Here is a 15,217-nt window from a genome sequence, read left to right as displayed (position 1 = left end):
GGCCCTTCAGGAAGCCTCTGAAACTGGCGTGTTTTTAAGGTTATTTGTCCAGTGAAAACAGCTGCAGAACAGGCAGCAGGAATCTTCCAGCACCAACCCCCAGCTAAGGACCAGCAACTGCTTCTCAGGAGAACTACAACGTGCCTGGTCGAGTTAAAAGCATAAATCAATACGCGTTAAAAAGCACCAGTAGCAAAGCCCAGACCTGGACACAGAGCTGGCATCCCCTTTCAAACAAATCATTCCTCACTGCTCCGGGTGGTGCGGTGAGGCCTGGAAACGGCCCTGCGAGGTCTGCCAGCACTGCAGGGGGCCAGGCCCTGCCCACCCCAATCGCAGCAGGCCAAGGCCACGGCCAGCCGGGCCCACGACCTAGCTCGGAGGGGAACCAGGGTCATCGCTCGACTGCGTTCCCTTGGAAAGCTGGAAAGCAGCGTACGGCAATGAACGCACAAGCTCACCTGAAGAGGTTTCACTTTTATTTTTAGAGGAGAGGAGTAAGTCTGGAGGCCGTGTTGGCTCCCCCAGTTTCAGCTTGGTCCTCACCCTTACCAGGTACCCCTGATGCCCCCAACAAAGATGAGGTGTATGTGTGTGTGCACTTCTAAAGTCCAGGGCAGCTGTTTCTGAAGGGCTCTGCTGTGGGAGCCGCCTCCTCCTGGGCCTCCCTCACCTACACCTTCGCTGGTTCATGCCAGGGACCCCATCAAGAGGCCAGAGAGGCCTCCCTTGCACACTGTCTCCCAGGGAACACGCTGACGCTCAAAAGGCTGAGTCCCCTCCCAGAGCGCTTGGCTGTCCTGCCCTCCCAACCTCCACGGGCCCTGCCCCACCAGGAGCATTGTCCCTGGGACCCTGAGAGCCAATACATTCAAGGAGCACTGAAGTCAGACGTCCCCCTACAGCCTCTCGTGCTCTTCAGCAGCTCGACGTCCCCACCCCTGCAGCCCACACACTTCATGAGTTCAAAACTTCACTGTAGATATAGGAAAGGAGGTCAATCCTCCAGTGGTTAGCATGTGGGGAAGGCCGGGGCCTGGAGCCCTGGGGAAAGGCCAGCAGGGCCACCACAGCATGTGGAGAAAAGACAGACAAACACATGCATCTGTTGGATGCTTTCTACAAGCTGGTTCTGCTGAGCACCTGAGACACAGTATTGCTAATCCTCGCATCATCCCAAACTACAGATGGGGACGCTGAGGCCTGGAGCTCCTGCTCCAATACCTGCCTACACCTGAGAAAGGGAGGTAGAGGGGTACGTGCGGGGACGGGGGGCTTCAAAGGCAGGCAGCGCTGCGCATAGGCAGCCCCACGACAAGGACAGATGAAAGGCAGGCACTGTGCTGGCTTGTCCTGGTGAGTTCACATCCACTCTGTTCAACATTCGCATGGAGATTTTACAAAACTCTCTTACAATCTGTGCTTGAAATTAATGTGTCAGGTTCAAATGATTATGTTTACATTTTCTATAAGAAATATCCCGTCTTACGAGTCTCCTCAGGGGTATGACGCTTTTAACGATAGTCTCTTAGGTGTTAATTATGTTCAGGAGTCCTCGTCACACCATCCTAGACAAGTAAACTTCCGGGGGAGGGGAGGTGTGCAGGGAGCAGGCTTCACCTCCAATGGCCCTACGATGAGGCCGTCAAAGGCCTTATCCAGAGCCCTAAAGAAGAGGGAGCACTTAAGTGACAGAGGTCTTTAAGATTAGCTACTGTCCCTGCCAGGATCCACTGCAAAAGTCTACTGGCCTCAGCAAGAAAACAATGCAAGAAACAGAAGCAAATGTCTGCTCACAGTGGTGCTGCTGCTTCCAACTAGACCTTCCTAAGAACTCCATCTCTCTCTACATTGTCTCAGGATCTGAGGACTAGAAAACCCATAAGAAACAGCCTAGAGGGTCCCTGTCATTCAGAGGGAAGAGTGTGAGTGGTCAGCAGCTGCAGAGGAGGCAGTGCCCACCGGACCCCCTGAGCCTCCCCCCTGCTCCCCTGCATCAGGCCAAGCCAGGCACACCACACAGCAGAGCCCAGCCCGACTGCTTGCCTCCAATCAGGAGCCCAGCTCCACATAGTTTGAAGCCTGCCACGGACACAATTGGTGCTGATGAGTGATTCATTAAACCCTACCTATAGGGAACTTCTGGAACAAGGCTTCCCTCCAGAGGGATGAGGCAGCCTTGACACAGGGCTAGAATCACAAGTGACCTTTCCAGGGGTTCTAAGATTTTTATTCACCTCAGTGTACAAAAAGCCTGATGAAACAATGATTTTAAAGATTGCTTTCAAGTTCTATGTAGCAGTAACTGGCCTGATAAAATGTTTCACCTGGCAGAGTGATCATGACAAGATGAAAATAAATTTGTTGTAAATAGTGTTGTAAAGAGTGCTTCGAAGTGAATGGGGGGTTGGGGAGAGGGACGGAGTTTGTCCCTTTAAGAAGTCTTCTGTTTCTTGAGGTCTTCCTAAGTGCCAGGCACTGGGCCGCGTCCTGGGAATTCAAGGATGACCAAGGTACCATTCCCTTCCCCGACCAGTGGGATAAAACAATTTGGGGGTGATGCATTAATAGGGGTATAAGGAGAGAGCTGTGAGGCCATCCAGCATGCAGGATCAAGGCCACCAGAGGGGGAACTGTAGCTAATTCTGAAAAGTGTTTGCCAGAGGGCAAATTGGTAATATAGTTGTTCCAAGCAGAGAGGCTCCCACCTGCCAAGGCAGAGAGACTTGAATGGGTACAGCCTGTTTCAGAAACAGCCGGAGCTGCTGTTCAAAATGTCTTAGATGATGGCAGGTTGCAGTCCTCTATCAGACAGCCAAACCAATGACTTCCAAATTAAGAATAATAAAAAGCAATCACGGAGAGACCAGTCTAAAACTTTCAAACTGTAAAACTGAAGAGCTACCTATACACTAACTTAGTGTAGCCTCAACTAAGGAAGTGAGAAAGTGGATTCTGAAAATACTCAAGAAGTATGAAGCCAAATATAGAAAAATATCTAACAAAATACAACCAATGTGAGACCCAACACCAGCAATAACAGTGTTTGTTACTATTCTCTATTAGGATTTCTGGCTGGTAAACACCTGAACTACATAAAAACTGCCCAAGGGCACACATTTAAGAATAATAATTAAAGTTTTACCACATATTTTAAGTAGAACAATGGGAAATAAATCTTCCTTATTTTTAAAAATGAATCAATAGGTTTTTCAAATCTCTAACCTCAAAAGAAGTATTTTAGAAGTTGTCATTTTCTAAAGTCCTGTAAAAACATCTTAAATCCCAAATTGTAAAAGGCACACTAGATATAACAACTTTGCCAAAGTTGCTCACATCACTTAGGAAGACCCTAATTCTCTCATGCTAGCTCACTGTTGCAGTAGAACAATCTTAATTCAAAACCATATCCCAACGGTTCCTACAGAAGCCTGCAGTCTCCACATTTTCCTGCAAACCGGATTCCCAGGAACCAAGCCAAACAGCAAAATCTAAGAAGGGCAGTGGGGTAATTGCTATCTTCATCCATAGGGCACTGTTAATTCAGGACCCAAGAGGCTAAATTTCCTTTCTGGCCACTAGATGGCGCCTATGCATTAGTGAGGTGGGCAAAGTGCACACTGGACACTTCTTGGGCACCAGCAAAAATTGACATGAAAGAATTAAGAGAGAAAGCATAATAAACAGATCTCTGAAATGGATGCTGCACTGCAGGCACTGGCCACTGTTTACTGAAAAATGGTAAAATCACACAACTGTGTTTAACAAGCAAATTGCAATCCTGTTAATATGCACCTTAGCAAAATAAAGCTTTATTACAGAACATTTATTGAGCACCTACTATGTGCCAGGCTCTGACAATGGCAGTCAAATGTCAAGTGCGTCCTATATTTCTAGCACTACCCAAATAACATCTCTGTTCAAGGATGTCATGTCATGAGCAGTAGCAAGCTAAAGTCTGAGGGCTCAGCATATGCCAGCCTCTGTTCTAAGCACTTGACATATGTATCAGTTCACTTCGTTTTTCTGAATAAATGTCTGGAATAGGTTCTATTAAAATTATAATATTACAGGGCTTCCCTGGTGGCGCAGTGGTTGAGAATCTGCCTGCCAGTACAGGGGACACGGGTTCAATCCCTGGTCCGGGAGGATCCCACATGCCGTGGAGCAACTGGGCTGTGTGCCACAACTACTGAGCCTGTGCTCTAGAGCGTGCGAGCCACAACTACTGAAGCCCATGTGCCTAGAGCCCGTGCTCCGCCACAAGAGAAGCCACCACAGTGAGAAGCCCGCACGCAGCAACGAAGACCCAAAGCAGCCAAAAATTAATTAATTAATTAATTTAAAAATAAACTATAGTATTGCAGATGAGGGAACTGAGGCACAGGAAGATTAAACAATTTGCTTGAGACCTTAGCTATTGAGCAGCTGAGATTCAAACCCAAGCCCTTTGGCTGCCCTGCTCTCTACAGCCTCATAAAATGACAACAGCTCAGGTACCAGACAAAACAAATCACTGTTTACCGGCACAGCAGGGGGTATGACATCAAAAGGAATAAGGGGGAAAATCAGGTCTATAGAAATGAGGGTAATCAAGAAAAGCTTCAGGAAGGAGAAGGAATCTGAGTTAGAAATTAAAGGATGGCATCTCAGATGTACTATAACCACAGGAAGGTATTTGAGGAACAGGAATTAACTGACTTAGTGTCCCATCTTTAGACAGTTACAGTATTGTCCCTATTTCACAGATCTGAAACCTAGAAATATTTTTAAATGAAAAAATATTCCTCTTCCCCCAATTTTTCTGACCTTAATTTTCTAAATATATTAGAAGATGGTTTTATTTTGTTGTTTAATGAGAAAAGGAGAAAACTCTCCCCCAATTATTTCAAGTCTCTACATTTCTGTTGAGACTCAGAAAAGTTAACTTGTTCAGGGCCTGGGAACTAATTGGCAGCGAAGGCGAAACTAGAACCAGGTGACCTTGCTGTGCTCTAGAGTAGCACTTTCCACTATTCAGTTTGGAGGGGGGAGGGGACAGGGAGCAGTAAAGAGGAAAAACATGCCAAGCCATGAACACAGCAGGAGCAAAACCATGGAGACAGGAATGGGCTTACTTACGGCACAGCTAGAGCCCATTGCTGGAGAGTGCTGGGAATTCACACGGGATCCCTACAGCAAAGTCTCAGTAGGACGGATTACAGCCCAAGATGGGGGCCCTTGGACCTGATTCCTGGACCATGATGCGGCACATGCTGAGTATCTGGGGCTGGCAAGTCCATCAAAGCAGAGGGAGGGCGCAGGAGTCAGAGTGCCCGGCCCAGAGGCCAACCAAGCATCTCCTTTAAGAGTCCATGCAGGTCTGGACTGGACCAGGGTGGAGCCAGAAATGCACAAATCTGAACAATTTCAAGCGACTCAGTGAGGTAGAAAGGAAACATTCAATGAATGAGTCTCCCCAGAAAAGGGCTGATGAACTGAAATTTAACTAGGAATTCCATCCTGATCCAACATTTGTTGTTGAAATTCTTACTGAGGTAACGTTAGACAGAAAATCCTAAATATATCGCTCGACAAAGTAAAGCAGCAATACAAAAGAATTTCCTGTGATTAAACTATACCATGCTGTGACCTCACATGTGCCATGAACTCATTATCCACAGAAATCAGACAACAGAACTACGGAAGCTGAACAGCAGATCTTCCTCTGTCGCTGGTCTCTTTGTTCTTTTGTTTTCATGACAATCTGTGCTCCTCTTTCAAATTCGGAGTCTGTGAGCTATTGGTAGGTATTACCCCACTACTGTGAGACCCCAGAAAATTAGGTGGGGAGAATAAACACAGGATGACACTGATAATCTGAGCACAACTGCTGAGGGTTTTGCAACCTAAATATAATTAATAGCTAATGACTTAAAACTATTGCCAGCTGATAGAGGAAGGTAGATCGTGGACCTCTCACCTGGGCTTTCTTTCTATGCTTACTACTTTTCTCCAGGAGGTTATTAAAGGTCACTAGTATGCTTCCAATTTCAGAAAAATTGTTATAAACTCATCTCTCCCTAATCATCATCAGACTTTTCTCCCTTAAAGTGTTATTAACTAAAATTTGCCTAACTCAAATTGGTACTGTCTCACGTACTTAGTCTAACATGTATTTCCAATAATCAATTTTATAGAGACAAACCACTGACTGTATTTTATATGAGAGGATAAGCTGAAAGTAGGCATCCAAAACATCTAAGGAAAATTTTAAAGTTCTGCTCTATAAAACATTTATGCTTTAAGACTGTCAACATATATTTGTTCTCTCACGTCAAGAGTAATTTAGGAAGCAGTATGCATACACCTGAATTACCAACCTGACAAATAATTCCGAAGCCAGTTTAAAGAAAGCTCGTGATAGGTTTAAAAAAAAAAAAAAAAAAAGTAGCCATAAAAAAGTATACAAAACAGCAACAATAATGTACTTGAAACTGTCAGAACTCGGATGAATGGATGGAAATACACACACACAATTCTGAACAAGTGGCATTTTTTATTATATAACTATTACTAAAGTAGATGCTTGTCTTGTTAAGGGAACTAAGAGGCTAAGGAGTGATATAAAAAATAAACTTTCAAACCTCCCTCCCCCAAGAACTTTCTGAACTAGGAATAGAATACTTCCTCAAGTCTTTAAAATATAAATGCTTAAATTAAAAAACAAATTTTTAAGGCTTCCAGACTATCACAATGTGAACAATTTAAAGCAGGTATAGCTATCTCTGCAGCATTTGGTGGTACCTGTCTTATGCATGCACATTTTCCCTATGTGGCTAGCCTCCAATCTATTTCAAATAAGAAACCATCAGCAATCATACATGGGACACTCAGCTCCATGGACGCATCCCCAGCAACTGACCAAGTAGCCATCACCAGTACTAACCAAGGAGAGGACCAATATGAGAATAAAGGCAGTCCCTGCATCCCTACCTACCTTTCCCCATCACAAATAGTAGCAACAATACACGGTAAAAGTTATTGCAATCATAGTCATTCATCCCTCATCATAAAAGAAACTTTCTGCTGTGTTCCAGTAAAATCTGAATAGCAACCTATAAGTTTAAAAATTCTTCTAGTCCAGGGCAGAAAAAAGAAAGAAAAATGAAAGCCTCATTTACTAGTTTGTTTTAGTGTTTTAAACAAACATAGCAAGTAACTTCTATGTTTTGACTCATATTTAAAATCATATGTAGAATAGTTTATGATATCAGAACAAATTTTTAAACTTAAAGAATTGAGTCCAATAAGTACTCAACATGTATTTATTGAGGAAAAGAGGAAAGAGAAAAAACCATTTAATTCAAGTAAAGAAATATCAATATTTCCTTCAGATTTTGAAATTAATCAATTTCATAAGCCCTAAGTGAAGCTGGCATAAGTGGAAAAAGTAGAGAAGTCTTCTAAACATATTATTTGGGATTTTACAACATGAGTAAAACTGATGATTTAAAAATGGGGAAAAAAATAGAAAACAATTTAGTCTTCAAACTGCAAAAGTCTCGAAATCAAAGACACTGTTAATATTTTGAGTCGAATATAACCAAAACAATTTATCAAAAGAAATGAACTTCACCATGCCCAGGGAATGTGCATCTATTGAGATAACAACCTAACTTGTTTTTAAAGATCTTCTGTTTACCAACTGTTTTACACAAAATGTATGCCCCTTCCTCAGAAGAAATCAGTTCTTTCCAGATCCTTGGGGGTTGGTATAAGGGTGGTACTTATTTCAAAGTTTTAATCTTTCCAAATACTGAAAATCCTCCCCAAATGTCAACAAGTCTCAATGTGCAAAAACATTGGGACTGTTGTTCCCCACTCCACCCACCCACCCCACCCCCCCCCCGCCACCTTAGTTTAAGCCAAATCATTTCTTTACAAATAACTGGAAAAGTTCCTCTCGATAATTGGATGCCAAACACCATTTTCAAGGAGAAGTCAGAGTGCTTCATTCATAATTCAACTTGTCTTTAAAGTGTTCAGAATTTTCCTTTGGAACATCTCAGACAGAGAAATCAAGAAACTATATCCCAAGCACGTGTGCAACTATTATATATTTAGTACAATTGAGAGGCATACATCTCTTGGACTCAGATAGCACCTGTCATAAGTTGGCTAAGAACAGCAGTTCAAAGCAAGTTGGCCTGTGGGCACAAATATCTCTTCTATGAACTAGGGTTGATTTTTAAGTGAGTTTTGAAAACAAATCGAAAAAAATCACAACCCAGAGAGAAACATGGCTTGGACATTTTACAATTAAAAAACATTTCAAGATTTAATTGCCTCCTCAATCTCTTTCTTAGCCCCTCACACTTTTAAAAGCAGTCAAGTATTTTAAATTAAATAAGGCCTTACAATTATGAAAGTTACATGTACACACCTGTAACTCCTACTAAAGTTTTGGCAAATGGTAACTACGACACTGTCCATTTTTAATCACAATTGTCATAACCAATGTTATAAAGAAGGCAGTGCAGCTGATCGAGATGGGTGACTGTCTCATGGATGCCACAGCCTGCCAGCAACAATGCAATAGGAGGGAAGGTATTAATAAGGCAAGCGGTGCTGCACAGGCCTTCAGAATATCAACAGTGATTTGCTTCCTGTCTTAAGTCTACAGAAATGTTTTTAAAGGGCCTTTAAAATGTTATTTGAGAACTGTGTACCCTGTGCTGAGTCTGAAAAAGATCTGAATTTTCCAGAAACTCTGTTTCATGCACGATTATACAAAAATGCCCCAAGGACAAAAGTGAAGTTCTCTTTCTGTGCAGGCTCGGGCATCACTTAACAAAGGATCCAGCTTCCATACAGCAGGTGCTCAATAAGTGCTGGCTGGATTCAGTTGCTTCTTACAGCTCATTCTTACAAAACAAATGAAACCAGATTTAAAAGGAAGCTACTGTCCCTGGAGGGCTCTCCTTGGCAAAACTCTAAGGCAACAAGTGAAAACGATACAGTTGATATTCATTACTGCCCTGATCTTGCAACAATAAGAAGAACAGGAAACATTTTTATTAGTAAACTGAGCCTCAGATGAAGACCAAAAACAAATATAAACAATTGAATTTCCGGTCTTTTCCTATTAAAAGGCCAAGGTAAATCTGGATAAAGACAGAACAGTTTGAAAACAAAAATGCCTTTGGCTATGTTTTTTAATCTTTTGTTCAATAAGAAATTTTAATTAAAAAGTAAAATAATCACTGTATACCTGAAAAAGCTGCTGTATCCTACACAGATTCTCTTTCCTGCTCAGATTCTGGAGCTATTTAAGAAATAAAACAAGCAACAAAGAAGAAAAAGAAAGCCCACTGCATAAAATGAACAGTTCTTCCTCAGTTTTTACTACCAGGTTGGTTAATATGGGATATCAAAAAAAAGACAGTGGAAATTCTTTATCATCTTAAACATTACATTCTTTCTTGTTCGAAAACATATGTAAGAAAACCGGAATAGAAAATGCCATCCAGACTCGGCTCCTAAACTCTCATCTTGGAAAGATCAACATCGTTTCAGATTCAGTTAAGGATTTTACTGTCACAAATCGGACTTTCACTACTAGCACTTGCGTTTTTTTAACCCAACCCCTTAATCCTTAATGTGAGCTATGTGTAATGAAGATTCTTTTTTCCTGTCTGTCTTTTTCTCCTATGGCACTGAATCTCTGTTAGAGCTTCAGCGATCAGTTTGTAGTTCATGGATCTGAAAAACTCCATAAATTAAAAAAAGACATCAACCTGCTGGACAAATTTACTTAATAATTTTAATCTAGATTCTATGTTCAGAGTAACACAACGCATTCTTTTCAACCTCAGCATATTTCTTTTTTAAAAAAATCCCATATTACATTTGGGATATAATTCACATAGCATAAAAATCACTCATTTAGGGGGCTTCCCTGGTGGCGCAGTGGTTGAGAATCCGCCTGCTAATGCAGGGGACACGGGTTCGAGGCCTGGTCTGGGAAGATCCCACATGCCGCGGAGCAACTAGGCCCGTGAGCCACAACTACTGAGCCTGCGCGTCTGGAGCCTGTGGTCCGCAACAAGAGAGGCCGCGACAGTGAGAGGCCTGCGCATGGCGATGAAGAATGGCCCCCGCTCTCCGCAACTGGAGAAAGCCCTCACACAGAAACAAAGACCCAACACAGCCATAAATAAGTAAATAAATAAATTAAAAAAAAAAAAAAAAATCACTCATTTAAAGTGTACAATTCAATGGTTTTTAGTATTTTCAGAAGGTTGTGCAATCATCGCCACAAACTAATTTTAGAATATTTTCATCACCCCAAAAAGAAACCCTGCATCCATTAGCAGCCACTCCCCACCCCCTCCTCCCCCAGCCCTATGCAACCACTAATCTACTTTCTGTCTCTATGGATTTGCTTATTCTGGACTTCATATAAATGGAATCATACAATACGTGGTCTTTTGTGACTGACTTCTTTCACTTAGCATGTTTTTAATGTTCTTCCAGTCAACCTTAGCATATTTCTTAACGTTGGATTCTTCTAATCCTTCTGACAAATCAAACATATACCCTTTTAAACTTCTAACCCACGCCCCACCCCTCCGCAAAAGTACCGTTTACTTGCTATTTCCCTCTAGAGACGCTAAACTATAATTTGCTATTTAGGTTCTTTCCAAACTTCTTATTCTGGATTCTTCTCCTGGTAATAAAACAGCAACTTCTTTTAACACCAACCTTTCACATACCTACATTTCCCTGACAATAAGATATGACTGTACCTGGGGCAGAAAGATGACACATCTTTTTAATGAGATGGCCACAATACATTTAAAGTGCACATTGACTTTTTTTATATAAAAAAGCATCATATTATTTGGCTATCACTCCTAACTCCCAAACCTCCCTTCTTCAGATGCACTGTTCACAGTACATTGAAACAAAATTCTGTATGACTTCAACTGCTTCGAAACTTCTTGATTTTCTAAGTTAAAGATTTAAAAAATCATCCCTACTGCTATCACACTCTGAGAGAAAACACTAATCCCTAAACAGGCCGACACAATATTAATCAACAGCACCCCAGTCTTTATTATATTACACTAGACAGTCAAAAGAATGTTGGTCTCTGATAGGACTCAGTGGTTTATTTCTATCAGAAGTAAGCATTCCAGCACCTTTTGGACTAAGGACTGAACACACGCTGACACTGAGCATATCATTTACTCCTGAAAACTTCCAAGCTGTAGGTAGGGAGGGGCAGGTAGTGAGTTTGAACTTCAACAAACCATAATGAGGATTGGGGTGCTTTCTGGCCATCCATCAAGTTTTCAGAAACCAACCATTTTCAAGGGACCCTTGAGCAAAGCTTTGGCATCTAGGACTATAAAAGTATGTTAAAATGCCCCTACCCCTCCTGTTTTCTCAGGGAAAAAAAAACCACCTTTCACAAAGATATTTTTCACGAAGAACTCCAAACATGATATCCTTTTTTTTTTTATTTTTATTTTTTTGATATCCTTTTTTAAAATGCCGGAGTCCTGCATGGGAGAAGCAAGGCCATTCCTGCTGCTGTGAACTTCAGAACTTACTAACATTAAACCATAAAACTAGAAACACGACACAGTTCAACCACATGCTGTAGTAAAATGGATTAACTCTCCTGTGTCTCCTAAGCTATATTTAGCTTTTAAAGGCTAGAAACCCTCCTCTGTCCCCCCAAACACCATCTGCGAGCCTTAGAAGGGAGCCGAAAGCCCTTCGCCCAATCCAGCCAGAGGAAAGTTTAGAAAACAAAGAACAGGAGAGTTCAGACTTGCAGAAGGTCCGGACTCAATCAGAGTCTTACTCCATGAAGTAAACACGCTAATTCTATAAAAATCTGCTCTTACTCCATCATGGACTCATTTCTTACAAAACGTTTTAGAAGGGTTTGTTTACAGGAACAGCCTTTCCGAACTGCCCCTATGATGGGGATAGACAACCCCCGCTGCCTCCCGATTCCCCCCCCCCACTCTTCGAGGCTCCGTCGTGATTTTTCAAAGTTAATTGGCACCACCTGCATACCCTCGGCAAGCATTACTCACCAACACGCCCTCGTCGTTCCTAGCCCCAGTTCTGTGGCTGCATTTAAACTTTAATCCTGTTCAAGTTACCCTGCCATCGCGAATGTATCAGTAAGCCTCACTTTAAGGTTTTGAGAAGAACAGGACTCCCTCCTTTCCTCCCTCCACACACCGCGGGGCCCTAAGTTCTCACTCCCTCCCTCCCCGCACTTCCCTACCCCTACCCGACACTACCAAAACAAAAGCTATCAGATTGCAGGCGACATCGTGTGGAGCGATATTGCTTATTAACTATGTACAAAGGAAGTGCGGGGCAGCGGGGGAGGGAGTGCAACAAAACTCTGGCCACGAAACCCAGCCCAAGGTTGCGCGCTAGCAAAACAAAACACCCTCCTCCGCACCCCCGCCGCCGCAGATCCTGGCGCCCCTTAAACGACGACGCACGACACCTCTCGCCAGGGCCCGGCGTCTCGGTGTCCCGGAGCGGCCGTGTGGCTGCAGCTACAGCCCCGCGTTGCGAGCACGTGTATGGAAATGCAAGTCGGCTCCGACCACACACCCACTCCCGCACACTCGGATGCTGCCCTACCACCCCTAGCCCTGCCAGGAGGAGAGCGTCCACCCGCCGGTAGAAACTGGGAGAAGCTCCCAGCACCCTCTGAACTGGGGGTCCGGACGCGCTCCCCGGAACAGCCCAACTGACGCAGGGCCCCCGACCTCGCACTCTTCCAGGGGCTTCATGGAGGGGTGGGGGGGGCCTAGGCGGGAACGCTCCCCGCACCCCCAAGCAGCACTGAGCAGCCCCGGGAAGCCGGGGACTGGCGACCCACCGCGGGTCCGGCGAAAGCGACATGGAAGGCCAGGAACCCAAAGAGCCCAAGGGACAAAGCGCATTGGGCCACAGAAGGCCGCGCTGGAATGTTTGGAAACCCATCCTGGGGCTGCGAAGCCTCTCCGCCAGGCACCTCCTCCAGGGCACCTTGCACCCCCAAAGGCCAGCCGGCTGCCCGCTCCCACCACCGGTCACCGAGTTTGCCCCAGCCGCGAGGTGGCCGCGCGAGCTGTCACCGCCGCCTGCGCGGTGCGCGGCGCCGCGCACCGGGAGGGGCGCGTGGTGCGGGAAGCCGGGCGCGAACTTCCCTGCTGGAGCCCGCGGGCCGCCCGGGAGTGAGCGCTGCGGAGACAGCCGACCCCCGGGGCAGGGCTCTAGGGACAGCGAAAGAGAAAGCCACCGAGGCCCTTCCCACGTGGGGATGCGCTGAGCTGGGGCCCGCGGGGCTCCAAACTAACGAGCCTGGGCCCCAGGGCCCCTCCAGCCTTCCGGCCGAGCCCCTCGGCGCCCCGCCCCGCGGCTCCCGAGACCGGGAGCCCGACAGCTGCGACGGTGGCAACTCGTGTTTCGCAAACAGGGCGCAGCCCCTCAGAGGAAAAGTTCCCGCAGTGGCCGCGGGCGGCGGGCACATACTCACTTTCTCCACTCGTCGGCCAGAGCGAGAGCGCGGCGGAGAAAAATAGGAGCCCCCACAGCGAGGTCGGGGACCCTCCTCCGGAGCCAGACTTCATTCCTTTTATTTGGGACGAAATTCCCCTTTCTCAAAAAAAAAGGGGGGTGGGAAGGAAAAGAAAAAGTCTCAAACTCAGTCTTCGCCCCCCCCCCTCCAAAAACAAGGGCGAAGGCAACGATATTCCAAAGGCGGCGCCGGCCGGGGGTCCGCGGGGCTGCGCGGACGGGGCGGGCGGCGGCGCTGGGCGGCCCCTCAGCGCCGGCAGCCGCGGCCGAGGACTCGGCGGAGTCGGGAACCCGATGCGCGCCGGGGCGGGCTGTCGGCGTCGTCGGCCTCCATTTTCAAAGCCAAAGAGACAGGAGGGAGGAAAAACTGCAAAGAAAGGGGGCAAAGCCCAAATCCGTCTCGGCGAGGAAGGACAAAACCGACCCCAGACAGAGGAGGCTGTCCGACGCCCGAGCCTCCGCGGCGGGAGGGCGCGACGCAGTTCGCAAGATTGCCCCGAAGTCCGGGTCGCGGGCGAGGCCGACCGGGGGCAGAAATACGGAGTAAAAATGAATGAGCGGCTCCCCCTCCTCCTCCTCCTCCGGGCTCCGCTCGCCGCCGCCTCCTCCCTCAGCTCCGCCGCCGCCGCCGCCGCCGCCGCCGCGAGCTCCTTCCCAAATCCAGGACACACACAAAGCGGCGGGCCGACCGCGCCGCGCTCAGCACTCCCGCCGCGCCGCCCGGGCTCCGCGCCGCCGCCGCCCGGCCCGCGCCGGCCCCCGCCCGCCGCCGCCGCCGCCGCCGCCGCCGCCGCCGGCTCCGCGCGGGGGCCCCGGCTCGCTGAAGGTCAAAGCCGAGGCGCGCGGCGCGCCGTGGAGCTCCCCTCGCGCGGGAGGGGCGTGGAGGGCCCGGGGAGCGGGGCCGAGGGTCTGCAACCTCCAGGCACGGGCGCGCCGGGGGCAGGCTCGCTGGCGGCGTCCCTCTCTCTCCCTCGCCTCTCGAGTTCGCCTGGTGCGCTCGCTCCTCCTCGGGTTTTTTTCCTTTTTTTTTTTTTTTTTCCGCTCAGCAGAGTTAATGCTGGTAAACAAGAGCCTCAGCCTCGCCGCGCCGCTGCCGCCGCCGCTGCCACACACTGGGGGCTCGCGCGCGCGCGCTCTCGGGGCCGCGCACACTCGCCCGCGCGCAACCCGCCCGCGCGCACACTGGAGCGGCCACAGCCGCAGCCGCGGCGCGCGGAGGGCCCGGCCCAGGCCGGCGCGCGCCAAGAGCCGGAGCCTGGGATCTCAGGGCAGTGCGGAGCGGAGCCCGGGCGTGGGATGCGAAGCTGCGAAGCACCGCCCCCGCCCCCTGCCCGCGCGGGCACACGCGCGCGCGCCCACACGCTCTCGCCCCCACCCGCACTGCGCCGGCCACCCTGCACGCGCCCTCCCCTCCTGCAAGACTCCAAAAACAATGCCCCCGGCGCTTGTCCGGGCACAGCGGAGGAGCTAGCAGGGGAGGGGTGGGGAGGAGGGGTTGGGGAGGGGGGTGGGGGCGGGCGGGGAGTGCGGGGCCCGAGAGGTTCATTGAAAACAACAACAGCAAGGCTGGAAAACGCGTTTCCCCAGTTCTTGAAAAGCTTCATTGTTTCTTGCAGCTGTTGCAAAAGAAATA

At 47.6% G+C, this 15,217-nt stretch overlaps 1 protein-coding gene across 1 annotated transcript in view; it reads right to left on the bottom strand.

The window, feature by feature from the left end:
* Positions 1 to 13,663, bottom strand: part of IGF1R (insulin like growth factor 1 receptor) — a 301,935-nt gene extending 288,272 nt beyond the window's left edge. The window contains exon 1 of the mRNA XM_065871399.1: positions 13,544 to 13,663. Coding sequence (XP_065727471.1) covers positions 13,544 to 13,637 — 94 coding nt within the window. The 5' untranslated portion in view covers positions 13,638 to 13,663. The remainder of the gene's footprint in view (positions 1 to 13,543) is intronic.
* Positions 13,664 to 15,217: the final 1,554 nt, after the last annotated feature.

Source organism: Phocoena phocoena, chromosome 2, assembly GCF_963924675.1.
Source record: "Phocoena phocoena chromosome 2, mPhoPho1.1, whole genome shotgun sequence".
NCBI classification, from domain to species: Eukaryota; Metazoa; Chordata; class Mammalia; order Artiodactyla; family Phocoenidae; genus Phocoena; species Phocoena phocoena.
Note: the sequence above shows the minus strand (reverse complement) of the source record. Positions and strands in the feature narration are given on the sequence as shown.